Below are 27,174 nucleotides of genomic sequence, written 5' to 3' on the forward strand. Positions count from 1 at the left end.
AGATTGTGGGGTGACAGTAAAACCCTGGCAGATGTATTGTTAACCTCCTCTCCTGCCCCGGTTCCCCCTTTTGCCCCTCCCTCTCCCCCCTTCCCACTAAGGACAGGTGATCAGGAGGAAAAGAAGGACAGAGAGAAGAGAGTTGGAAAAATTAGAAATGTTTTACTAATGCTACTAATAAGAAAATAATACAAAATATACAAAACCAATCTTGAAAGTCTCAGCAACTGCAGAGCTGGCATCCCCAGTCCTGGATTGGACTTTGCAGCCAACCGGAGCTGGATTCAGTCTCTCATTAGGCCTCAGTTCACAGGGACGACTAGCAAGGTCCTCTCCTAATGTCGGCCATAAGCAGAAGGGAAAAAAGGAAAGGGAAAGGTCCTCGTGATCTTCCACTTTTATATGAAGTGTTCACGTGAATGGAATGTTATACACAGCTGATCAGTTTCTTGGTCACCTGTTTCTTGTTGTCCCTCTCGCGAGGTGTCCATCCATGCTTATCAATAACTTCACATTCCATTGCTATGTTTACCAAAACATGTATCTGGTTCTCCAGGAAAATGCAGCTAATATGGCTTTAGCTGACAGGCAAAATTCACTAAGAGAGAAGCTTGTTTTTTAACAAAACCAAGACAGTGTAATATCCCACCATTTTCCTAGAGTGACAATACTGCAAAGGGGGCCATCAGGGCCTCATTTCCAGCAGGGTTGGTTTCCTCATGCCCTGCTCATGGTATGCTGATCAATAATGTGTAAATTAGTTCTAAATATATGAAATATTTGCTCCTGTCCTATTTCTTTTCTTATGCTGAAGTAATAGAGCATCCTTAGAGGCTGATAAGTATCAGGTAAGCAGCTGTAAGTTTCTACATATGTATTCACATGCACTTTTAAATCTTGAGCAATTGATAGTTGTTTCTTTAATTTTGCAATTTCTGCTACTCAGCTGGCTGACATCCAAAATCATTCTCACTGGTCTTGAAAGCAAGCCATGTTCCACATCTCCTTCCTTCGCTAACTGCACAAGGGGTGGTCTAAGATGCTGCTCGTCATGCAGGAAGAGGACATAGCTGAACCAGAATGCCCATCTGACTTTGCTCTCCAATGCTGGCTTTTTTTTGTATAGAAGTATCTATATATCTGAGGTGAGGTGGTCACAGATAGTCCTTGTTGTGTTTCCAGCTTGCCAGAATAACCCCAGGCTCATTTTGTCTGGCCTGCTTGAAGGCTAAGCAAATGCATACTGTTGCAAGGTGTTTGGGAGGACACTGGCTATCAGAAGTTTCGGTCCAGTCCAAGACTGTGATGAAAGAAATCACAAAGGTATATTTGAACATGTTGAAAAGTGCTAAGTGTGCCGTGGAGCCTCATTTCTCCACAGCCTGCCCCTGAGGTCAGACATAATACAGGTACCTTCACCAAGTGATTGATGTTTCTACAAATGGGGTTGTAGTGTGAATAAGAAACCTAAGTAGTAGAGGGAGTACGACGTCTAGCAAGCACTAAAGGTTGAGAGTAGTATGCTGTTTGTTGCCAGGGCAACTATGGTTAGGTGTTTGAAGCACATACATTCTTTTGCATCATTTATCCTTAAATTACTGAAATATGAAATTTAAAGAAATAAAACCAGTCCTCTTGAAACTCTGATTTTCATTCTACAAATGGAAACCATCCAGCTTTGTACATTCAGATTTTCAATTAGATAATGCTAGTTCAGTTGTGAATGAGAGTCTTGGAGTTTTCTTCCTTTATGGCATTCCCTGTGGAGTCACTCTGGTGGAAACTGAGTACCTCGATGTAGCTGAAGGTCATATAGATCAGTCCAGACGGGTGAGTGCGCATATAATGGGGATTTAACTCTGAAAATGTGGAAGTCTGTACACAGAATCTGCCTGTTCTTCTCCACAGATTTCCTTGAAGACAGGGAATCTCAACTTTATTAAGATCTGCCACTTTTAGGGGGGGTTTCTAGGTGAATATTATCACTTCTTCTAATTGTCCTTTGAACTAATTAGCCTTGATAAAGCTGGCCTGTCCTAATAACAAGTGTACCAGCATTTTTAGTGTCCAATGGCAGGTCTTCCGAGGTCAGGCAGTTCTTCTCTTCTGGTGAGGCTAAAAAAAAATGGCAAATGATTGTTCTCTGAATTAAGCTGCAAGAGGAGTTCTCCAGGATGCTGCTCCGAGTGTCTGTCACCTGAGGCCAAAAGATGCTCTTGTGGGCAGACCTACTTTTCATTCTGGAAATGCAGATGCTATGACACAGCCTACTGTTACTGAAACTGTAGATTGTTATTCATTTGTTTTTCTGTATTTGAAGATGGTAATTTCCAGTGGGTATGACTGGAGATGATCATGTACTCTTTTGTTCGTTCTCTTTGGTTGAACAAAAACTCTGTAAAATAAAACTTAAAAAACAATAAAACTAAACCACTGGATACTATAATCTGTTCATCTTGACATGAGTTTCCATCTTTCTTTCTTTCTTTCTTTCTTTCTTTCTTTCTTTCTTTCTTTCTTTCTTTCTTTCTTTCTTTCTTTCTTTCTTTCTTTCTTTCTTTCTTTCTTTCTTTCTTTCTTTCTTTCTTTCCTTCTTTCCTTCTTTCCTTCTTTCCTTCTTTCCTTCTTTCCTTCTTTCCTTCTTTCCTTCTTTCCTTCTTTCCTTCTTTCCTTCTTTCCTTCTTTCCTTCTTTCCTTCTTTCCTTCTTTCCTTCTTTCCTTCTTTCCTTCTTTCCTTCTTTCCTTCCTTCTTTCCTTCTTTCCTTCTTTCCTTCTTTCCTTCTTTCTTTCTTTCTTTCTTTCTTTCTTTCTTTCTTTCTTTCTTTCTTTCTTTCTTTCTTTCTTTCTTTCTTTCTTTCTTTCTTTCTTTCTTTCTTTCTTTCTTTCTTTCTTTCTTTCTTTCTTTCTTTCTTTCTTTCTTTCTTTCTTTCTTTCTTTCTTTCTTTCTTTCTTTCTTTCTTTCTTTCTTTCTTTCTTTCTTTCTTTCTTTCTTTCTTTCTTTCTTTCTTTCTTTCTTTCTTTCTTTCTTTCTTTCTTTTTCTTTTCAAGGTCCTGCCAGGTGCAGTAGTAGTCCTGGGTAGTGCTTGTAGCCATTGTCATTGACCTCAAGATCTCTGCTAACCCCTTCTAATGTCCATCTCCTTCTCCCTCCCATCCCATTGCACACAATCTCATACTGCTACTCTATGCCCCTCACTCACCTCCCCTATCTACTGCTCTCCTCTGCAAACCAAAGACCCAGCCCCATGCCCACGCCTTGGCCTTGCTCCCCCCAGCAAGAAGAAATGGGAACAGCCCAGGAAGAGCTGGGAGCTGCTGGTCCACGCAGTAACCCATCGGGTGATGGGGTGATGCAGGTCAGTGCCTCTTTGCAGGCAATGAGTTTGGGTCCTCCCACCCATACAGAGACTTTGACCGAAGTGGACAGCTATGTGACTGTGCACAGGCAGGTCACTGGTAGTTATTTACACACAGAGGCTTTTTCTGGTACTCAGTTTCCTCCACACAGGAGCTGCCATCGCTTTCTGCTCAGGGCAGTCCCTGTGCCACAGGTGGGGTAGAGCTGGGTTTGAAGGAGCAGGCTCCAGCGGTGCTGCCCTCTGTGCTTCTCCTCTGCTTGGCAGTACAGCCTGGCTCTCTGCTCACCACAGAAAAAGGGTGGCAGCAGTTCAGGATCTAAAGGGCAAGCATGGGCTGGGAGAGGTTCCCAGCCAGAGGAAGGTACCACATCCCTTTTGGATGTTGCGCTTGCCCTCTAAGATCCTCCCTGGAGCAGTCATCCTTGGTGCTCCACTGTCTTTAGCAATGGGAGGGAAGTCCTTCACTTACAGAGATGAGATGGGTGGGGCTTCAGGTAATTTTATAAAATAAGTTGTCATTGACTCCTACAGGAGTAAATCCTGCAAACATGTCTCAGGAAGTACTGCCCGTGGAGGTGCCAGAAATACTCTATCACATGAATCCAGGGAAGGCCACGACTCTATCAAATACGAAAACACTACAGGTAAGAAAACAGCTTTAAAAGTTTGCTTAAGGTCCATTGCATTTGGCATGCATTTGAGAAAAAACAAAGTCCTGCCTTGTGAGCATGTTTATGTACAAGCTCCTGTACAAACTCACTGTCTGAAGGGATTAGGTGGCAGTATCTCTGCCTGAAGGAGTTTAAGGTGAGATGTTATCTTTGTGGCTATCAGTCCTCCTGACTCCACTGGAGCCGAAGATACCAGCTCCATAGGCAAAATGAGAGAAGTCGGCATAGCAAGAGGACAAAAATTAACTGGGAAGGAAACAATTTCTAGGGGACTGAATTATCAGCCTAAATCCAGACCCAGACTTTAAAAAGTCTCTTTTCTTCCATAATTAAATGCTACTTTTATTAAAAACTTCATATTTCTATATCGATAGCAAAATATTTACATGTGTATTAATGTGACAACTCCATTTTTTGGCATTGGAAAAAAGATAAGAACAGGATAGAGAATAATGATAGGGTATTGAATTTTATTTCCACATTGCCATTTTTGTTCTGAATTTTCCATTTCACTTTGCATCCTCTGGGTCATTTCAAGATTAGCATTTAATTTTAAGTGTACTATGTTATACATTGTTCTGTGTGATCTTCGACTGGACAAGGCATATCAGTTAGGTAAGTACACTGGAAACAGAAAGAGAATACTTTTGACATTTTTAATGGGAACTGTCCTTTGATAATGTTTTCCTACAAAGCATTTCAAAAAGGGGAACCCTACATTGTAGAAGAATTTTGGAACTTCTGTTTACTGAAAAAATTGAAATGCTAGATATAAAATTTTACAATTGCAATGTGTTTAATGCTCTGGGTTCAAACCCAGAGAAAAGACTGCAGGATTTTTTAAATCAAGATTTAATAGTCCCGAGAGTGGGACTAGGTTGCCAGAAGATCACATTTGAAACAAAAAGCAAACCTTTATTCACAGAATAAATGCTGAGGTACCTTTTGTGTATCTCACAGCTGAAATGGCTTTTCTTCATTGACTTGTTGAAAGGGCACCCCTGACATGGATTTTGCACCATTATGTACCGAACCACATGGTGGTTTGTTCATTATGCTGAGCACTGTAACACAGCTGGGTGTAACCAACAGTTGTTCTAATTGGGGTTTCAGCATAAGTTATTGCGAATAGGAATTAATTACCTACCCTGATAGTGCTGCTGTTGTTGTTTTAATGTTATAATTTATCATTTATTTATTTCTTTCCTCAGGATGCAGACTCAAATATCAGTTCTTTGGGAGATGGTGGACATCGAGGAGAAAATGAAGAAAATCAAGACAAAAGTGATTTCAAGGTATTATGAACGAGAGAGTTTTGAACCAAACATGGCAAAGGGATTTGTTTTGCTCAAAAGGGGAGAAGGCTCAGATAGACAAATAACGATGGCAGCAGTTTGAACGCTACAAGGGAAATGGCCTTAAATTTGTTCTTTGGATCATTTTATTCCTCTTACATTTATGATTTTCAGAATTGTTTGTTGTATTTCTCTGTTATGTTTTATTGGGAACATGCAGAATATATGCTGTTTTAATCCCTCACTTCCTTGTAAAGGAAATCCATTGGTGAGCTCTCTGTTCTGCAATGACAGTGACAGTGACCCATGTTCTCCTCTAATGCCTTCAGTAGTGCAATCTCTAGCCTAGCAATTTATCAGAGAATCTTGGATTGTTGAACCCTGTTTTTTCACCACTTCTGTGCTCCATCAGCAAAAACGATAACGAGATTCTGTGAATGGAGTAATGCTTGAATGTTCTAGAGCATTTTCTTGTGTTTGAAGATCAGTCATAGGTTTATTTTTGTTACAAATTACTGATTTTGATAGGGGTTCTCATTCTGCCACTTTATCTGTGCAGTATGTACAGGCCTTGTTTCCTGTCTTTCAGCATTAAAAAAGTTTAAATGAATATGCGACTTGTATAACAATATTGTCCCAAGAAATGTCTGTGCTAATTTATATTGTAATTCATGCAGACAAGTTACGCTGAGACAAAATGGGTGGTAAAACACTGGCACAGGTTGCCCAGAGAGGTGGTAGATGCCCTGTCCCTGGAAACATTCCAGGCCAGGCTGGATGGGGCTCTGAGAAACCTGACCTTGTTGAAGATGTCCCTGCTCTCATTGCAGGGGCGTTGGACTAGATGACCTTTGAAGGTCCCTTCCAACCCAAACTATTCTATGATTCGATGAAAATGAAGCTGAAAAGGAGCTTTAATCTGGAAGCTGAAGTAATCCTGTAGACAGGTTAAGTGGTACCTCATTTCCCTGCCAGGCAAGGTCTCCTTGTTCTTGCACAGGGTTTGTGCAGCTGGGGAGAACAGCAGCACAACAGAACCTGCCCCTTTAACAGAAGAGGGGCAGGTTAAACTCTCACCCTTGTGCAAGGCAGGAGCTCTGTCTTCTGCTGAATTTTGGCAGCTGGAAGCAGCTCCTGGGGTCATGGGAAGATGGGGGAGCTGCCACCCTGCATAGTGAGGTTAGGAGGCGGTTGCAGTTGCTGCCTCTCATATATGTGAACCAGGAGCCAAGGCAAGCAGGAGGGCTGGGTCCCCGTTGGTGCCAGGCATGGAGTCCCTGCATCCCACAAGGGCAAGAGGCTGCTCTTGGGAGCAGCTCCGGCCCTGGGCTCAGAGGCAATCGGAAAGGCAGGAGGCAACAGTTCCTGAGCCACCCCCAGCTCCATGGTGCTTGCAGGAGCGTGACACCAGCAGTGGCTCTGTTCAGCTGCAGAGGCTGTTCTGAGCCCAGGTGCCTCCCCTGCCACCCTGAGTGGTGGCATGTGGATGCCTAAATTACAGACTGCTGAAATTACATGCTCCAGTATTTAAAAATGAACCCTGCAAAGTCAAAGAAAGCCACTTCTCATCAGCTCATAACTTTGAAATAAGATTTGTCTTATCCACATTTGACACAAAAAATGTAAAACATCTGTGTCTGAGATGGACCTTGAGATGCCCCTGAGAACTGGTAGTTAGAAACAGAGATTTTCAGAGTGTGATGCATGTCCCGCGGTAGTGTCTACCTTAGGATGAGACTCTAGAAATGCCCAGCAACTGCAAGATGTAAACACCTATTTCATAGCTACCTGGAATTAGGTATAATGAGCCTCAAACCTCAGACAGTTAATGCTCAGTCTAGTTTCCTTCTCTCATATTTGTTCTGGTTGGGAAGGGCAAAGCAGGATAAGAGGGTTCTGTCTATTCATGGATGGACTATCCTATTCCCCTGGCTAAAATTGTACATATGGAAATAATTTTGAATGTGCAGTTGAATGCTCTATGTTTTGAAATGGACCTATTTTTCAAAATCAGAAAAAGTCTGGTCATTAAACATCTGGAGACACTAAAAGATGGAGGACAATGTTAACAGTACTGAAAGGGCTATGCAACTAGCCTGACTTATCAGCCAAATAATAAACCTCTGCAGATGTTGAGATCACCATGTACTGAGAGTATCCATGTTGTGTTGATCAATATTTGAAATTCTGCTTTTTGGAAACATATGTCAAGCACTGCATCATTTGCACAGTCGTATTCCTGAAAAGGCTCATCGTCCCATGATGGATACACATATGAGGAAGCAATGATTTGAAGGATACAGTTCTTGTGTCCTTGTGTGTACTTGTCATGCTTCTGTGGACACAGATAAATTTTGCCAGCTGAAGCCAGGTTATCATGGCTGTATGCAGGAAAGAGGTGTTTCCATCCAGCTGTGGGAGTTTTTACTCACCAATATCCAAACAAATCTTCTGCTAATTCTCGTGAAAAGGAGGCCTGGTTAGAAGTTACATTACACATGGCTTGTGAAAATCAGCTAATGGGAGCAGTGGTCCTTGGTACCACTCCCCCGCCCCTGCGCAGCCCCGCAGCCGTCGATGGAGATGCCACAGCCCCAGCGCCTGGAGGAGGTGAAGGAAGGAAGCAATTAGAGCAGCTGCTTTTCTGGCGTGGAGCCCGGGTTTGTCAAGAATGAGGAAGAGCTTCACAGACATGGCCAAATGCAGCAGCCAACCATGGTCATCCCAGGCAGTATGTGCCACGGTGGGGTCCCCTGGCACATCACACAGCTGTGGGAGATCGGCTCCAGCAGGCTGGGGCAGGGCTTGGCTGAGTCATGTTCACAGCCCGAAGCATCCCAATCACAACTGTAGGAAACTCAAGGATCCACATTCTCTAAGGAGACCTGACTCTCACACAGCTTCTTCACACACCACCAGCTCCAGATACACCATCAGCAGCGGAGCTTTTCAGTTCTTTTAATTTGGTCCCTGGCTACCATCTAGTTAAATTAAATGAAGAAAGAAGTGCCATGGTGACATCCTGTGGGTGATTTCATCTCCGTGGAATGTTTCTGTGGGCCAAGAATGCAGGGAGACCTTAGTCAAGGCAGGGAAGCTATCTTTGCCAGGAAAGGCTGCTGCGCCGGTAGATGACATAGAAACACATGGAGGCATCATTATTGGGTAACTGCATGAAAAATTTGTGCATGGAGAGGAAGCTCTTTTCATGGTTTTCAGAGATAACACAATTTTTTCAGGTTGGTTTGTAGAAATTGCCTTTTCCAACCATTGAAAAAGTAAATTGGTTGTTCTCAAGTGTTTTTTAAATCTTGTCTGATCTTTGCAAGATGGCTTGTGGAATAGCATGCAGTGTGGTTTCACTGAAATAGGTAATGGTACCAGCACAATGTGGCTCAGAATTTTCTGTGCTTCCTCATCCAAATTTTTCACCCAGCATAGCAAAGGTCACCTCCTCATGAGACCAGATGGAAGGCCTTCCACATTTCATGTAGAAAAAAAACAACTGAGCACCTGCTTGGAGGGTAGCTGCTTTTTGGTGATGATATAGTTTTCATTACACACACTGAAGATGAATTTCAGGATCTCTGCATAATTTTTCTGTTAGTTTATGTTTGCTTTGGAGTAAATACCAATCTAAAAAAGGGCAACAATCAAGACTGAGATTGTGTTGGCCGCCTTTGGAGGTTCAAGAGTAAATTCTCTTCTCTGGGTGAGTGTTGTCAGATAACTGCTGTCTGTTTTGGGGAGGCAGCTACAATATTCTGTTCACTGATGAAACACCTATGGTAAAACAAGGAGCTAACACTGAAAACCAAAATATGCATTGATCCAGCATACGTTTGACTCTACTGCTGTGGAATTGCGAGACTGGGATGGTTTACAGTAGACGTGGTAGAGTGGCAAATGTCCAAACCATTGATACCGCAAACTGGAAAGATGCTGCTAGTAACTGCCTATGTTGGAAGAGTCTATCAGATGAAGAAACCTAGAGGCTGAAGAAACACGATGAAAGAAAAGCAGATGAAAAAGAAGTAGAGAAGAATAGACATCCTCTGGTCTCACGGGCTCTTGCGTCATTAAGGAGTACTGTCATCTTGGAGCTCCACAGGCACTTGTGAGGCGACGGGATGTATCAGCTAAACTAGTGCAGTAATTTACAGCACTCCTTCTTGAGATGGATGCATGCCACACATACCTACATCTGAATATAAGCGTGACTTAAAGAGGGTTGGGATAGACCTATGGAGGCACAAATCTGCCAGGAATGCTGACAGTCTGCATCCCCGGAGAGCTCACAACAGAGAAATTTCTGTTTTCAAATTCTTACTCATCTGGGTGGAAGAAAGTTGGAATCATTCACGTGACAGAGGAATCCTTTACTTCCACCAACACAGTAAATTGGTGCCAAGTACCATACCATGTTATTCTTTTTTAAGGGAAGTGGTGGAAAACTGGAAGAAGACACTGAGATTTGCTCTACATTTGATGAAGCTGTTGTTCAGAAAATCCCAGTAAAACTTTGTTGCCCTGGGAGTACAGAGAAACTAGCAGTGCACACCCTGCTTGTGTACTGGTGTCACAGTGTTCTACATTGCATGCAGCTGTGTTATACATGCCTGTACATGACCACAATTTTGGAAGGCCCAAAATGAAGACAAGCCAACAGATTGTCAGTCAGTGAAACAGTGACAGACCAACTACATCATTCTTGATTTTATCAAAAGCAAAGCGACAATATGACAGCGCTAAGTGGTTGTTGTAGTGTTAGCCCCTTGTTAGCCCCAGAACAGGACACTGCCTGGGGTCTTCCACCACTCAAGGCTGTGGTGGAAACCTCTCCATATGTCAAACATCATGACATAGCAGTAGCCTTTTTGTTGTTGTTGTTGTTAAAGACAACATAATAAGATTTAAGTAAACAGAATAACAAAACTTCTATCCTTTGCATTATGCATGCTTACTTGCTATTTTCTTTGTTGTATAGCTAGATACTAGTACATCGTGTTATGGTTGTCCCAGTTGCTATTTAATTTGTTTGTTTGTTTGTTTAATACATTACTGGAATTAACTAAAATAGCAAATCCTCCTGGGAGCAGCAGAACTAACGAGGCCTGATAGCTGGGTGATTTCTGCGCTCCCTGTTGTCTTCACTACCACCACCAGCAGGTGCCTCAGCTGCCAGGATGGCCAGCACTTGGCTGCTGCATCTTTCTCTGATAACTGGCTGGTGACATCTGCCTCTCCCAAAGTGCCAGCGCAGGTCCTGATTTCTGTAGCTTCTGTGAAGCCACTGATCTTAGGTGAAACTTCAATAAGACTTTTTGTGAAACCTGCATCTCTGAGAACTGATTTCTCCATGCCAGGTGGGGAAATTAGGCCAACACATTAGAAAATTGTTAATAGGAACTGGGAGACAGGTGATCAGATGGCAGAAATATGTAATAATCATTAAAAAAACCAAACCAACCGCACTTCCCTAATGTCTCTTATCTAAGAATCTCAAGTGGCTTTGCAGATGTTGGATCCATCAGTTCTCAGTCAAACAACGCCATTTGCCTGAGGAAGCATAGCTGGAGCTGATCCAGGAGCTGGCAGCACTTTCTGCAATCTCCTGAGATAAATGGCTGCAAGAATTGTCCCATGCTTATGCAGATCCTACCAAACAATGACTTTCTGCCTTCTTTGGCATATGCTGAGGTGCACAAGCTGATTCCTAACATGTGAGTGTGGTGATCCACCTTTGCTAATTACCCAGCTGAGAAGAAGGGTTAATTAACTGGGTGGAGAGCTGTATTAATATGCTTATACTGTTTCTGAAATGTGAACCAGTGTCCTTGCACAGGGTAGCTCTGAGGACATACTCACCCATCAGTTGCTGTTTGCAAATTTTGCAGCTTCTGTTAGGCTTTCTCTCCTTTGAGAACACTTGAAGTAGAAAGTAGACGGGTTGCTGAGGGTGAATTTTGTGAAGTACTAAAAAAGGGAAAAAACCAAAGATTTATTGAGGCATATATAGGAGGGGTGGAAGCAGGAGCCCTTTTTAAGATCTCAACAAAAACATCTTAACATAACACGATGTGTTAGGAGACAGAAGAGAGAATTTTAAACATAGATTGAGCAATTAATTTGTTGTGACAAAGGAGGCCTAATTGTCTTCGCGTCTGAAAATAAAGTCCTTTCTGCTCTGTTATCTAAAAAAAAAAATTGGCAATAGTGCATACATTGTTTTAAGTGAGGTTTTGCCAGCTTCTCTTTATCTGCCTTAACATCTATTTTGTCTGCTTGTTTATAGTAGTTCTAGGAAGTCTCTGAAGTGCTATAGAAATAGAAGGATGCTCCTAAATGAGAGGAAATCAGTCGATAAAAATAGCAGTTGACAAAAAGAATTATTTGGAGGGCTCTGCTGTAACCACTTATGCAGGTGGAAATGTTTCTAGGAGTGTGAGGAAATGATCGTGTACCACAACCACAGGAAATGCTGATTTATTTATTTGCTTCGTCAAAGTGGCCTTTGCAGATAGGACTGAGCCAGAGACAGCTTTGTGGAATGAGCAAGCAGGAAATCGCCTTCCTTAGAGGAAGGAATTCACATTATCCTCTAATAATAAATAGGAAGAGGTCCCTGCAGTCACAAAATCTGGAGACACTTGTTTTATAGAAGGTTATGGCTAAGACATTCAAAGGGACCAAAGGAAGTTAAACACTTTCAATCTTAAGGGTTTTTTGGAGGGGAGTATTGTTCTTAATTTTTCCCCAAAGTCAACCTATACCTAACGCCTTACCCCCAAAATCCCCCGGAAACAATTCTCAGCCACTGGTTTATCTCATAATTGTGATTTACAAAAGTTCAGATTATTGTTACTGTTTTCCCCATACGGTTATAAAAGGGAAAAAGAGAAATCTATGTTTTTGAAGTAAAAGGCAAAAACAGCTCTCAGAATGGTACTACAGGTTTATCCCATGAGAGGCAGCGACAACAGGTATTCTTCACAGCACTTTTTTCAAAGCGATGGAACCTCATGTGTGGTTACTAAGGGGACTTTCAGTATTTTGACAACTCCACCTTGGTGCTCACCAGTGCATTTACTCTGTTCAAGAGCCTTATTGTACCTATGGTGTAGAGCTAAACTCTGCAGTAATAGAGCAAGGAGGTTTGCAAGCATCTCACAGACAGTGTCAGTTGACATGAATTTGTCCTTTTCTTTTCTGCTATGATAAGCCATCCAGACTCTCAGGGTAACAGAGCAAAAAGACAGTAAAATGTCTAGAATATTAAAGCAAGACTTCTTTAATAGCAGAGGCTTATGTTGCAGATTTTCATCTGCAGAATAGTGAGATGATTGACACAGACTTTACTGACTATATTATTGTTTTGTAGCATTGGGTTGGTTTGCACATTTGATACTTTTTCCCACAGAAGGCTTATTTATACCTTGTTTTGTGCTGTTCTTCTCCAGATATTATCCTCTCCCTGCTACCTGCTGACTGTAAGGATCATCCGGATGAGAAATGTCCAGCGAGGGGACACCTGTAAGTATCTCCATTCTTAGTGGTATCTCAGGGTACAGGCAACAAGTTTTCCTTTATAATTGTACCGCAACCTTTTCCAGGTGTTTCTGAAACAAGCCAGTGTTTAAGTAAACTAATTGTTGTAAACCAGGTCAGCCCTTGCTGCTTGCTGCTGTTTCATTGAATGTTATTCCTGTCCTTTCTGATTGGTTTTAAGACTTGAATGTATTTTTCAGGATAAGTACTTTCTCCCAAAGAAGGGAGAGTTTCTGGCACAGGTAGATGAGAGAGACTGTATCCTGTGTTTTCAAAAGCAAGGGGTGATTTTGCTGTTGAATTGCAGCACCTTGGGAATTGTGGCTGGCAGGAACAAACTTTTTAGTCTCCCCACCCCGCCCTCTCCCCCCTCCCAATCTTGGCTCTGACACAGATGAAATGAACAAGAAAACACTTTCTAAAATCATTACCACCAGGCTAATGCCATTATTAATTACCCTGAAATGACTGTCAAAAAAGGTGCTGACTGAGAGCTGGATGCCTTGTCCCTTCTAACACTCTTGCAACAGTCTCGCAGTTGTGCAAGCCTGCGAGACACACGGGAGGAAAGTGGTGGGAAGTGAGTGAGCAGGAAAGGAAAATACCACAGTTTAGTTAAAGGACATGGACTATCCACATGTGCAGTGGGGAGAGGCATTTCACACAATGAAAGTCTTCGCTGTGAGCCAGCCCCAAGTGAGGGATACACGAGCCATATCTGAGGTCACATCATTGGGTCACACTCTCTGCACCTCCCTCACACCACTTCACCTCCATACACTTGCACCTCCCTCCCCATCTATGGTTGTGGCACACATGTGATGAAGCAATAACAAAGAAAGGTTTCATCAAGGACTCCTTTCAGATCTTCTGCATGCCAGGCAGCAAGACAAAATCACAAATAACTAGGTTGTAGGAAGAGATTGTGCAAGCAGAACTGAAGCAGTATTTTGCATTAAATACACAGCTGACTAGTTTGCCTGCATCATGCAATTAAGGGTTGTTTGATATGCTTTGTATCTCAAAGTATAGTTGAGAAACAAGAATGATGAATCACATCAGTAGATCAGGGTACTTTGCCAGCCAGACAAGAGTCATTGATCTCCAGTAATAATGGAGATCGATGGTAGTCACACAATTACTTTAAAAATGTTTTCAAATCAGCATAATTACTTCTGTGATCTCCAAGCATATTTGAATACCTATTTTCACAGTTTCAAAATTCTTCAAGAAAAAGAATCAAACACAAAGCAACCAACCAACCAACCCCCAGGTCCCCACAAAAAACCAACCAACCAACCAACCAACCAACCAACCAACCAACCAACCAACCAACAATAGCAACAGAAACACAACAAAAAACACACACCAAAACAAAACAAAAAACCCCTAACAGTTATGCAGAGTCAAACTGATGCTCATACAGTTCTCTGAGGGGGCTATATTCAGTAGGTCCCCTGAAAAACCTCTGACACTTGACAAAATGGAGGAACAAAACAATCTACCATGACAGATCTGAAACAGCTTTCACATCCAGAGGGACTGAACAGGCTGCAGGCTTAAAGAGTGGAAGGGAAATTATTGAGGAGGACATGGACAGTGGCTGTACAAAAAGGAACAGGAGGGAGAAGGTAAGGAGTAATTTTTCACTATTTTTTTCGAAATATGAGAATAAAGGAGCACTAAAAGAAATTATCAAATGGGAAGCTTAAAACAGAAGCAACATAGAAGTAAACTGTGGAACTCATCACAGAATGTGTGAATGTTAAAGCATATCTGTTAAAAAATAAACTATTTATGGAGCAAAAGTCTAGCAAGGATTATGAAACACGGTATTCCCGATGCAAACTCTGGTGTGGGAGATCCCTACTCTGGCTTTGCCTGAATGATGGAGGGTAGGTGAGGTGGAGTACTGCTCTAGAATTAGCTTATTTCTTCTACTCTGTAGCAAGGTGTAAAAGGGCTATTACCTGGCAGTGAAATGATAAAAGATTTATTTTATAACATGAAAAAGCCTTATGATTTTTCTTCTGTCCCAGCCTTGGGAAAAAGATAAACTCTCCCAGGTGAGACTTCCCCGAAATGCCCAGTCCAAGACAGACGTGTTTCCTGGAAGCATATAGACTGAATGCTGGAATTTGACAAGTAGTAGGCAAGTAAAAGTTGTGTCTTAAGACAGAAAGAGGGTAGCCTTAAATCTAGTCCTTAAATCAATGCTGCCTATAAATCAAATAAAGACAAGCAACTTCATTTGCAATAAAAAGGCAGAGATGAGACACTTTGTTCCTCCTTCAGAGAGATATTGATGTACCTAAGCAAGGCAAGATGTGTATGGCAGCCAGACTGCCCAGGCTGACTAGACCTACCCTTACTGGGGAGACATTTAGTATGAGTAGCTGATGTTTTCTATTTTAGAAGTGAGTGGCAGGCTGCTGTGACATGCATCATCTGTGCTCTGCAGTGTCTCTGTGTTGTTTATTAATTAGGCTCTTGATGCTGCTTATTTTTTATTTGTACCCTTAATGCAAATTGGGCATGAGTATGAGGAGAGCAGGAGGCAAAGGGATATAATATGCAACCAATATGTCAAGTGAAAAAGACACCCCTTGGAATCAGGATTCTTGGAGTCATCAGTCCGCAAAGCCCCTTGTGCCATCTGTGTGGGGGAAACATGTTACTGGGGTAATATCTGTTGTTTCCACTTGTTGGCTTGAATGCAGAGTAGGAAGGGAGCTCATAGCAGCCTTTTTCCTTCCCTTTGGGATTTTGTTCCTTGAGAAAAGGAAAGGAAAGCAGGAAACCTGAATGGTGGAGGTGACATTTCCACACAAATAACACAAGAAGAAAGTATAGGGAAGGAGACTAAGACAGAAGAGTAATGGGAAGGTAGAAGTGAGTTAAAGCAGACTCTAGACATGGACAGTTAAACTGTTTTCAGAATCTAATTTAATTTTTTCTTTAATCCAAGATGAGATGTGGAATGTGGAAAAGCACAAGAGAGGGAGAGGGATGGGCCTGCTGAATATTTTCCAAATAATTTTTTCCATCAGAGGAATAGTTGTTTTTTGACTCTGCAGGAATGTGTTAATTCCACCACATTATTTTCTTTAGCAAATATTTGGCAGAATTAAAAAACCTTTTCAATTTCTGCATTATAATATTAAAAAGAAGAAAAGTGACAATTATAGTGTCAGTTGATATATCATATATATATCACTTACCTGCTGCTGAACGGTCCTCTCCACTTACTGTTATCATCACTTGTCTCTCTCAAAAGTCTCACATCAAAGGTCATCCATTCTCAAAGTTAGTTGCCTTTTGCATTACATTATATCTGATAATTTTATTGTTAAGAACTGTGTGAGAGAGCTTCAAGTTGCTGAAGTATTTTGCATAACCTGCATGAAGAAACATTGCATTCCTTCCACACACAGTCCATCCTATGTTTGGCTGTAGCCATTTGAGATTAATTTAGGTGCCTTTGGGAAGTGGGATGGAATATTCTTCACTAGCCTTCTCCCAGTGCATTTATGGAGAGAAATGGAGAAATGTGGTCCCTCTTCTGGAGCTGGCAGTTAGTTAAGATCCTGTGTCTAATTCAATGAGCTCCTTATGGAGGGAGCCTCTGCCATTGCTTACAACAGAGGTAGTTCTGCAAACCCTCACCAAGAAAATCACTGAAGACAAGGTAGAGATGGAGACCTTTTGCAGTTGTTATCAAGAGGGGGAGGAGGGTCCTAGAATAATCTCATCAGAGAGCAGCACAGACGAGCACAGGAAAACTTGTCAGTTGAGAAACTGAAGAAAGTGGCTGTCTAGAAGAGGAAATTCTCACCCTCTTCCTTTGAACACAATATCACTGTTGTTTGTAACTCATGCAAGGAGGAACAGAAACCACTTTCTGCTCTAGGTCATCTTACGGTCTGTGCTTTTTCCCTCTCAGAGGACACCTATAAAAGTTACATTACACCGGGTATTTCTGTCTTTAAAAATCTCATTGCTCTTGCTACTATGCAGTAACCCTTTCAGTGTCATGCAGCACCACTGTCTTTGCCACATCAGCAATTGTTTTTTCTCTTTCCGTACTCAGTTAGCCAGGCTGACTGCTACGTGTCCTTGTGGCTGCCAACTGCGACACGTGAAAGATGCCGCACTAAAACTATGAGAAACTCCAACAATCCGGTGTGGAACGAAACCTTCTACTTCAGGATCCAGAGTCAGGTCAAGGTAAGGAGCCAAAGTTGTCTGCTTGAAGCAGCCTGAAGATTCGGTGTGTGGTGGGTCCTATCCATCTCCTGAACTGTGCCCAGGAGTTGCTTAAGATGTGGCACATTATAAGGGAGTGTTCAAATTATTTAAAAGCAGAGATGACTGAGTTCCTGTGCCTGTTCAATCATGTTGTTTAGGAAAGAACTGAACTCAGTATTGATGTTTTATGGAAACTAAAGGCTTATGAATCAGTGAAAGATGGATACAGAATTTGGGAGTTAAATAAGCTGTTGTGTAGGTATGGCCAATGTATTACTCAGATTACAGCAATTGAAATGAACTGTGGAAGAATGAATATTAGATTCACGGTATGTTTTTCCAAAGGGGGATGATGCTTAATTTATGCACTTTTCTTCTCAAGTACATCCTCAATGCTTCTTCTTCCCTAGTGATGTCCAGACTGTAGAAAAACTGAAAAAGCCTTCTTTTTTCTAGAACGTGCTGGAGCTGACAGTTTATGATGAGGATTTTGCTACTCCAGATGACCATCTCCTCTGTGCTCTCTTTGATACTGCTAAACTTCCAATTGATAGAACAGCACTCCTGTGTTTTAAGCCCAACCCAAAGGTGAGACCTGTGAGATCAGTGCCTGCAAGACCTGGCAGAAGGGGGTGTGAGGGGCACACTTACTTGAGTTTTCAAGTCTGAACTGTAAATTTTAAGGTACTTCTGTTTCCTGGCCTATGTTTTGTATTGCTTTACCCTACTCCCATGTCTCTGGAAATGCCTATTGCAGCTCTTGTCTGTGATATCTTCCATGAATTCATCCCTTTCGGCTACAGCTGCTCAAGCCCTGGAAGTCAGTATTAGTTGATAGTCTTGGCAAAGTGTCTTTGTTTTATTTCCTGGGCCTGAACTTAAGGATTGTTTTTCCCATTTGTCACTGGTCCAGCAGCTATGTGGCTCCATCATGTAGGAGGCTAAAATAAAGCAACTAAGAAACCAGTGGAGGGTTATACAACACTTCCAAATCCTTGGGGTGAACTTCCTGAATCTGCCATGGATGACTTATCCCAACAATGAGTGCATGAATTGACGTTGAAAATATAAACACAAAAAAATATGGTAAAAAAATTGTATTTGAGAGCCTGAGCCCCTCCTGCCAGTATTTTTATAAATTATTGAAGAACATATGGCTGAAACAGTGTGGTAGGTAGAGGAGGGATCTGACTGCAAGCTACCCCTGAGTAACTCCGAGGCTGAATAATCACAGAGTCACAGAATGTTAGGGATTGGAAGAGACCTCGAAAGATCATCTAGTCCAATCCCCCTGCCGGAGCAGGAACACCTAGATGAGGTTGCACAGGAATGTGTCCAGGCAGGTTTTGAATGTCTTCAGAGTAGGAGACTCCACAGCCTCCCTGGGGAGCCTGATTCAGTGTTCTGTCACCCTCACTGTGAAGAAGTTTCTTCTCATATTTAAGTGGAAACTCTTGTGTTCCAGTTTGATCCCATTACCCCTTGTCCTATCACTGGTTGTCACCGAGAAGAGTGACATCCTCCTGATAGTCACCCTTTACATATTTATAAACATTAATGAGGTAAACCCTCAGTATCCTCCAAGCTAAAGAGGCCTTTCCTCATAAGGGAGATGCTCCACTCCCTTCATCACTTTCATTGCTCTGCGCTGGACTCTCTCCAGCAGTTTCCTGTCCTTCTGGAACTGAGGGGCCCAGAACTGGACACAATATTCCAGATGTGGTCTCACCAAGGCAGAGTAGAGGGGGAGGAGAACCTCTCTTGACCTACTAACCACCCCACTTCTAATATACCCCATGATGCCATTGGCCTTCTTGACCACAAGGGCACAGTGCTGGCTCATGGTCATCCTGCTGTCCACCAGGACCCTCAGGTCCCTTTCCCCTACACTGCTCTCCAACAGGTCGTTCCCCAACTTATACTGGAACCTGGGGTTGTTCTTGCCCAGATACAAGATTCTACATTTGCCCTTGTTATAGTTCATTAATTTTTTTCTTGCCCAACTCTCCAGCCTGTCCAGGTCTCGCTGGATGGCAGCACAGTCTTCTGGCATGTCAGCCACTCCTCCTGGTTTGGTGTCATCAGCAAACTTGCTAACAGTGCACTCTATTCCGTCATCCAAGTCGTTGATGAATATATTGGATAGTACTGGTCCCAGTACTGACCCTTGAGGCACTCCACTAGATGCAGGCCTCCAACTAGACTCTGCCCCATTGACCACAACTCTCTGGCTTCTTTCTTTCAGTCAGTTCACAGTTCACCTCACTACACGATCATCCAGACTACACTTCCTCAGTTTAGCTGTGAGGATGTGGTGGGAGACTGTGTCAAATGCTTTACTGAAATCAAGGTAGACCACATCCACTGCTTTGCCATCATCTACCCACCTGGTTATCATAAAAGGCTATAAGGCTGGTTAAGCATGACTTCCCCTTGATGAAGCCATGTTGACTGCCCCTAATGACCCTCTTCTCCTTGATATGCCTTGAGATGGCACCAAGGATAAGTTGTTACATCACCTTTCTAGGGATGGAGGTGAGGCTGACCGGTCTATAATATTTTTTTTCCCCTGTAATTCATAGCCACTACTCCCTGCCTCTTTGATTGTATCAACTTTCACCCCAAAGGCAAAAGTGAAGTTGTCCCTGTGTGTACCCCAACACTGTCTTCTGCAGTGCACAGCAGCAATACCTCTAGGCCTGAGTCTGCTGTCTCATCTATCAGAATTAGTGCACTTTTGGAACTCTGAATGACTGATTTACTCTATTTCTTAGTTTTCCATCTATTAAAAAAAAAAAAAAAGAGAAAAAAGATTCTAGAATCCCTTTGAGGTCTATGGATGAGCTCAATGAAATATCTTACATGCTACTTCTTGCTTCCATGGGCAAATTGCTTCTGGTACCCAAACTAGGTCACTCACAACAAGCTCATGCATATCAACACCCCCTGACAGAGGGTTGCAAAACTGTAACTCTTAATGACTCAATAAAACCAGTCTCTGTTTATTATGTTAAAGTGATGGGTGGAAAGGATCTTTAACTTCTAAGCTAATAGCAAGGACAGTAAATCACAGCAGGACAGTGGTAGGAATAGATGGGAATAAAAGGTAGAATTCAGAAGACAAAGCAAGGTGCAAATTGTCTTTCTGGAGAACCTTCATGCAAAGAGCTAAAAGTACAGGTTGTTTTGATGATAACTTGTAGAAGGAAGGAGATGAGGAAGGAAACATTAAACTGTTCTGAAATGTTTTTTTTCAGACCTTCCAGTCTAAAATATTTATCACAGGCTGTGCATTGCAACCAGTTACTTCAATATTGCATAGCAGGGACCTGGATTTAGACAAGAATGAAAGCATTATATAGCTATTTCATTTAACTTCTTGTTCTTGTTTTCAGGCCAAGGAGGAGCTAGAAGTTGAATTCAAATTGGAGCCTGCGTAAGTGATATATAGATTCTTTACAAAATGCAAAAATTGTTAAATGCTAAAACATAAAGACAGCACTAGAAGTCACACTTGGTGGGATTTCTGCAAAAAAGTGGCAGACTTCTCCTGCATCTTTACTGCAGTCTCTGCTAGAGCAGGTCTTCTGTCCGATCCCTCCAGTCAGCTTGCTCTGTAGTTCAGTTGCTTTCAAAGACACCTCCCAGCGCTGTCTCTCCTATCCACAATGTCAGATTGTTTACCTGGGGATAGTTCAGGACACTTTACGAGTGTGTGTGCATAAGCTTTTGTGTGCATGCATGTCTATCAATCTTTCCATGCTTGTTTCAGCTTATCTGCTAGACAGGTTCCTGATACTGAACCGTTCAGTCCAGATTTCCAGTGTATCTCTGACTCCTTTGATTTTCCCTTGCAGCACTGTTTTCATCCTAGTAATTCTGTTGTCTTTCTGTCCAACACAATGATAATGTGTTGGAAACTCTAGTGCAGGGCTTTTTCTCCAGCAGAGTCAACCTGCTGTTCATATGAATCAGTATTTTTGTCTCTGTGTTACTATGAGGTAACTAAGGCACAGCAGAAATAAAGTGACCAGCCTAAGGTCAGCCCTCGAACTAGTGGGGAGCCAAGACCAGAATTCAAGTCACTCCACATCCTCTCCTGACTTCACCTGAATAATCTTGATATTTTTTTTTTCATGTAATTCATACCCACTGCCTTCTGCCCCTTTGATTGCATTTGTATATCAGCAAATACATAGAACTGGGCTTCCCAATGGGGATATACTGGCGTATTATATTTACATTTACATTTACATTTACATTTACATTTACATTTACATTTACATTTACATTTACATTTACATTTACATTTACATTTACATTTACATTTACATTTATATTGCGCCTATCACCATATCAATAAACATTCTTTGGAACCACTCTGATGGTATTAGCATGTTACTGCTGAGATACATGTACTTTACTGAGAAAAAGAATCTGACTGCCTAACTGCAGATTCCATTGTAGATGATCATGAGGTTGCACTGCAAAAAAGTGGCTGTGATACACATTGCTTAGCTTTGGCACAGAAGCAAGTCCTCTCAGCGCAGTGTGCAGTCCGAGCAAGCACGAAAAGGAGCTTGTTGCATAGCTGCTGAGGTCCCTCTGCCCATCATTCTTCTAAAGGGGGAGAAAAGGCAACATCTTGGGCAAGGATGAATAGTCATTTGTTTGATCTAAAAAATCCATATTTTTAATTTTGTTTCCTAGTTCTGGTCCTGACGAAGCCATTGCTACCAATGGAGTCCTGGTGGTATGTTTTTTCTGAAGAAATTTTCTACAAGTATTTCCTTAATATAAAGGGGGAGGGAGGGTGTGGGTTAGAGAATCTGTGAACTATAAAATAGCCAGTAGGCCAGTTCTTTCTCTTTCACCCCCCACCCCTTTCCTGTTGAAGATACTTTGAGAATGAAATACTAATATTTTATTGTCCTATTCATTGGTGATACCCCACTATTTCCCATTTGTCCTATATTTTGACACATGACACACACACACATACAGACCTTTCCTCTGGTACTAGTTTCTCAAAAATGTACCGCTGCCTATTAAAGCACAGTGGTAAAAACACTGTGAAGCCATTTGCTGATAACCTACCCAGGCCTTTCCTCCTCTGGGAGACAAGCCATATCTAGTGGGTAAGCTCAGCACTAGGCATTGACCTATTGTAATTACATTATGTGAAAGAAGAGTGAGTGCCATTAAAAAAACTCAATAGCAATGCTTCCTCAGAAAACTTTTTCTACTATTGACTCTAGGTCACTCAGCAAAATATCTTTCATTTATGTTTTTCCCAGTTTAACCCTCTATATCTATCTTAACATCCTAAAAATGCTCCTGATTTTCTTATTTTCCATATTCCTCTTACTGCTCCCAGTTGTACGCCATTTTTATTGGAGGATGCTCTACAACTCCCTTCAAAGATTTTCCTTTTTATTAGTCAGCAGCTTCTAGCCCAGAATCACCAGGGAACTAGGCACTTCAGGGAACAAGACATGTCCAAAGCTGAGTGATTCATGGTTCTCTGTAACAAGACTGGGATGGGACAATCTTTCTCACAGATTCTTTTTCCCGGTCTTTTACAGTGTCGTGAACTTTGCTGCTTGGAAGTTGAAGTGGCAGAGAAGGCACAGCAAAAATCGAGTAAGATTATTGCTTTGTTATCTATTTACAAACAACTATATGCTTATTGATGAGAGGATGCCTCTTTTATATAATGTATTAGAGAAATAAATAGTATCTACAGTATACAGTGCAGTTAACACCAGGTAAACACATTAGGTTGTTATAGGCTTCTGTGACTGTATCTTGTACTCCCTCATGTGTATGTTGATAAGGTCTGTTAGACCTACATCAAAGTTGAAATTCCAGTCGTATAGAATAGCAAGAGCTTTCAGACTCCCATTTCCATGTATACAGCCTCTGTTTGTTCATTTCCCTTCATTGCTAGTGCTCCCTTCAGAGTGTTTTCCACCAGACAAAGCTGTAGTCCAAACTCTACAGCACCCCACTTATTATCAAGCCAGCACAGTTTTCCAGTTAAATTATAGTGACATTTCTCACAAGCTTTGTTTTGTTCTTTTAGAGAAAGAGCTTTCCCTCACTGTGAGGGGCTCCTTTGAGGGGACACGGGATATCACACTGGGCCCTGATGGAGTGGCCAGTCCGCCAGGTCCCACCACATTCCACTATATCAAGTACGCGGAGCCAACACTGGACATCATGTTGCCAAAGAAGAGACGCTACCACCCTGTATGTTGGAAATGGACTTGATGAACTGACCATGAGTACCTCTCTAGAAAGTGGGAGGAGGGGGAGAGGGTAAACCCTTTACTGCTTTTCTCCTTAAAGTGTGTTATTTTCCCAGTGGACCTGTAAGTACAGTACAGAGACGGGCTCCCCTGTGGTGATGCTGAATTCGCTGCCCATGGGAAGGACAACAACCATTGCAGAGGTGAGCATCACTTCCAGACTTCAGGAATAAAGGGTCACTCAAGTTGAAATCATTCCTTCTATAAGTCCCCATAATATTGCCCCAGATGGCTTATAAGAAGGTGAGAAATGTTCTGACTTTTTCTCAGACCTTGAACAGGAGCTTTGTTTCTCAACTGTTTTCTTCACAGAAGAAGGTTGACCTTTCATTAGTCTCAACTAGTCTATAGATGCCACTCTTATGTGCCAATAGCGGATACAGAGACCAACAAGAAAATATGGTGATTCCTTCAGTATGTCTCTCCTGCTTTTACTCAAAGGCTCACTGACTCATCCTTCGCTTAGGGTCCAAACTGAAAGTTGCTCCTTGTACACAAGCTAGGAAAAAGTCAATAAACTTGCCCCTAGTAAACCTTGTGATTCAAAGGACAGTATATTAAAATATATTGAAAATATTAGAAATATTGTATGGATTTTAAAGAATATAATGGTATTATTGCATGAAATACATCTATGTACTGTATAATTTTGAATTAAGTTAATAGAAGAAAAGGATCCTTACTATAAAAAAAAAAAAAAAAAAAAAAGTGTTTCTGCTAAGAAGTACCTACAGATTTCCAGATTATTAGGGACAATCTTGTCCAAATATTAATAGTCATATTGTGAAGAAGTAGATTTCAAAACCATTAAAACATTCTCTCAAAACAGAATATTTTTGTTAAGTTATTATGAAGGTTGCAATAACTGTTTTAAGACAGGATGAAGTCTTGACAGCAGCAAATGCAAACTTGCAGGCTCTTCACTGTGAGACTGTGGCCAGGATGTCAAAGATGTGTTGTGTATTAGAACATAAAGAACGGGAAACATGCAAAAATAGTATTTCAGGATGCTGCAGGAAGCTTGTGAATAACACGGGAAACAGGACCTACTGCATGGGTCTAAGGAACCTCCTGTACTAAGATTGCTAGTGGTTTCTGCGGTCTGGAAGTGTTTGGGATTTGTGGGCAGAGATGTTCCACCAAAGATAAGTGAATGCTTTCAGAAGTATGTGCCGAGATCTCAGACATTTAACTTTGCAATTGCCAGACCTTCTTGGGGTCTAAATCAAGCTCCAACCTCAAGACAGAAAGGGAAAAAAAAAGAAATTACAGTGTACATTCTTGTTTTCCAGGAGAAAAGATTTGACTTGAATGTGAGAACACAAAGCTGGTAAGAGTTCTTCTTCTCTTCCTGAAAACTTAGGTTATTGATTTTGATATTGTTTTAGCCACATGGAAATGACACAAGCAGGTATTTTCAATCTGAAAACTAGAACCTGCTTTTTATAAAACGTAAAATACATGCACAGCAAATTATACATAAATAACCTTAGGAAGATTTGGCTTTAATCAATAAATATTGATAAACATGTATTTATTTTAACATTAACCCTTCCCTTCTGACCACAGTATATTATTTGTGATCAACGTCATTCTCTGAAATTCACAAAAACAACAAAGCTGACTAAAACACCAGAATGGACAGAAGTAAACAGTAAAGTTGATCAGAAATTATAAATATTTGTTTTTTTCTTAACTGTCAATGTTCAGTAGCAGCTGAAGTGTATATTGAGCAGAAGTTCAGGTAGACAACGTGGCTAGTGATTTGACATTTATAGACATTCTCATTAATACTCATCAGTAAACATGAAGATGTTCCATGTTATCCATAACCATATGTGGTACACAGAACCGGGTAAACTGATCTTTTCTGTGTGTGCCTGACTAGGAAGTAAAAGGGGAAAATAACTTAACTTTGAATTCAAGCAGAATTTTTCTATCATTCATTTCAGAAACGTAAGTGATCAATGACAGTAGGAAAACCAGCACTATTCCAGAACAGGAAAAATGCTTTCCATTTGTTTATTTTACAATCAGAGAACTTTAAAAGCAGTTCATTTATATCTTGATTTACAATGGAAACTGGCTTTTACAGCTCCAGCCATCTCAGTTCCCCTTGCATGTCTTCATTTACAAATATAGTTGCAATCATTTGGCTGATTTTACCCAAATCTGATGGTGGAGAAATCTCATAAATAAATTTAATTACAGGTTTTGTTGAAATTATGAACTCAGTAGAAAAGAGTTCGGCCCCTGAAAGAAAAAGCAAAATCCTGCAGTTTTACACTGGCTGGCCAGGGCTAGCTGGCCAGGCAGGGAGTCCACGGGTAGCTTGGGCCTGAAGACACCACGCCAGATCTCTTGCCCATTGGTGTCCTGTGGGCACGGGGCACGAAGAGACAGGAGGGAGGTCAGTGAGTGGAAGAGCACAAATGCCCAGGGAAATAAGCTCCAACAGTCTATTTTTAAGGAATGACTTATTAAATTTCAAAGTGGATGCAAATGAATTGTTCCTCTGAGTAACATTAAGCTTCACAATTTTTGAGTCAAGGCTGACGTGAAATACAACTGACAGCATTGACCCATGAGACGGCTTGTGCACGTGCAGACAGATCACAGTAGTGGGGGTGAAATCCTTCCCCACTGAACTCAGTGACCCATCTCCATCCATCCAGGGGCTGTGTGTCACCAGGTCCTCCCTCCAGCGGGGTTACACGGCCACCCACGCCCGACAGTGGGTGGATGGGTTTGCTCCCCGGCGATATTCACCGCTAGAGGGGGATGTAGTCCCACTCCAGTTGCTCAAAACGAGAAATAACCCTCACGTTGGAATTGCCAACCTTGGAAAACTGGGGTTTATTTTACATTTAGAATGAGAAAATATCTCGTGAAATGGGAATCAATACACTCACTTTTTACCATTCACACAGATTTTCTAAGCTTGTAGTTGTTTTAGTTTTAGAATATTATTATTTTTTTTTCATTTATATCTTCATCAATTACTAATGATAGGGTATAATGCCACTGGTTAAGCTTACTAATTGATATAAGTTTCGTTACTTTTAAAAATAGAATTCTCTTTTGCTCCTGTCACATTGCATCACCCTGTTTGAAGGGAAGGGTGCTGTAGATTATCTTTGCTCAAAGTCCTGTATTGATATGATGTGTTAATATGTAAAATATGTGCCTGTTTTTATCTTAGTAATTGTTCATGCCACCAAGACCTGGACATGCGCTTTGGGTTTGACTTGTGTTCAGAGGAGATGGCTTTCCTGGGGAAAAGAAAGAGATATGTAGCAAGTGCCCTGAAAAATGTTTTTCACCTACAACAGGATCTACAGGATCATGAAGTACGTGTGTGCGGGGGGTGGCATATGTTGAATTTCTAGTGCCTTCATGTACTCTTCTAGGCAAGTGGTCATCAAAATGGGACACATGGATCTGTTGTGCATGTACCAGCTTGTCCATATGTCTTAAGCACATTTGCTTCTGCTGCCAAGGATTATTACTGCAAGAAAGACAAGTTGCAATAATTGCATCCTTCATGACTGTCAATCTGGAATTTGTCAGATTCGAGGTGCATTCATCCCTGCCATCTTATGCCATAAATGGCTTGGTTCAGAAACACTGTGTGCAGACTAAATACATTACATAGCAAAGATTTCTTCCCTTTTTGAGAGTTTACGATAAACATCTCTGAGTGCTTCTTATAATATCTTCCCTGTCTTGCAGTTTTGAAATT

At 41.5% G+C, this 27,174-nt stretch overlaps 1 protein-coding gene across 1 annotated transcript in view; it reads left to right on the top strand.

Annotated features, from left to right (window-relative positions):
• Positions 1-3,245: 3,245 nt before the first annotated feature.
• LOC309442899 (cytosolic phospholipase A2 epsilon-like) overlaps positions 3,246-27,174 on the top strand; it is a gene marked incomplete at both ends in the record, with an annotated part of 35,083 nt that continues 11,154 nt past the window's right edge. The window contains 13 exons of the mRNA XM_082059232.1: positions 3,246-3,456; positions 3,891-4,003; positions 5,242-5,325; positions 12,786-12,858; positions 16,964-17,100; positions 17,578-17,709; positions 20,517-20,557; positions 21,832-21,874; positions 22,707-22,764; positions 23,207-23,373; positions 23,489-23,575; positions 24,725-24,762; positions 26,635-26,782. Coding sequence (XP_081915358.1) covers positions 3,246-3,456; positions 3,891-4,003; positions 5,242-5,325; positions 12,786-12,858; positions 16,964-17,100; positions 17,578-17,709; positions 20,517-20,557; positions 21,832-21,874; positions 22,707-22,764; positions 23,207-23,373; positions 23,489-23,575; positions 24,725-24,762; positions 26,635-26,782 — 1,332 coding nt within the window. The remainder of the gene's footprint in view (positions 3,457-3,890; positions 4,004-5,241; positions 5,326-12,785; positions 12,859-16,963; positions 17,101-17,577; positions 17,710-20,516; positions 20,558-21,831; positions 21,875-22,706; positions 22,765-23,206; positions 23,374-23,488; positions 23,576-24,724; positions 24,763-26,634; positions 26,783-27,174) is intronic.

The sequence above is a fragment of the Streptopelia decaocto genome (assembly GCF_964273445.1).
Source record: "Streptopelia decaocto genome assembly, chromosome: 7".
In the NCBI taxonomy this organism is placed as follows: domain Eukaryota; kingdom Metazoa; phylum Chordata; class Aves; order Columbiformes; family Columbidae; genus Streptopelia; species Streptopelia decaocto.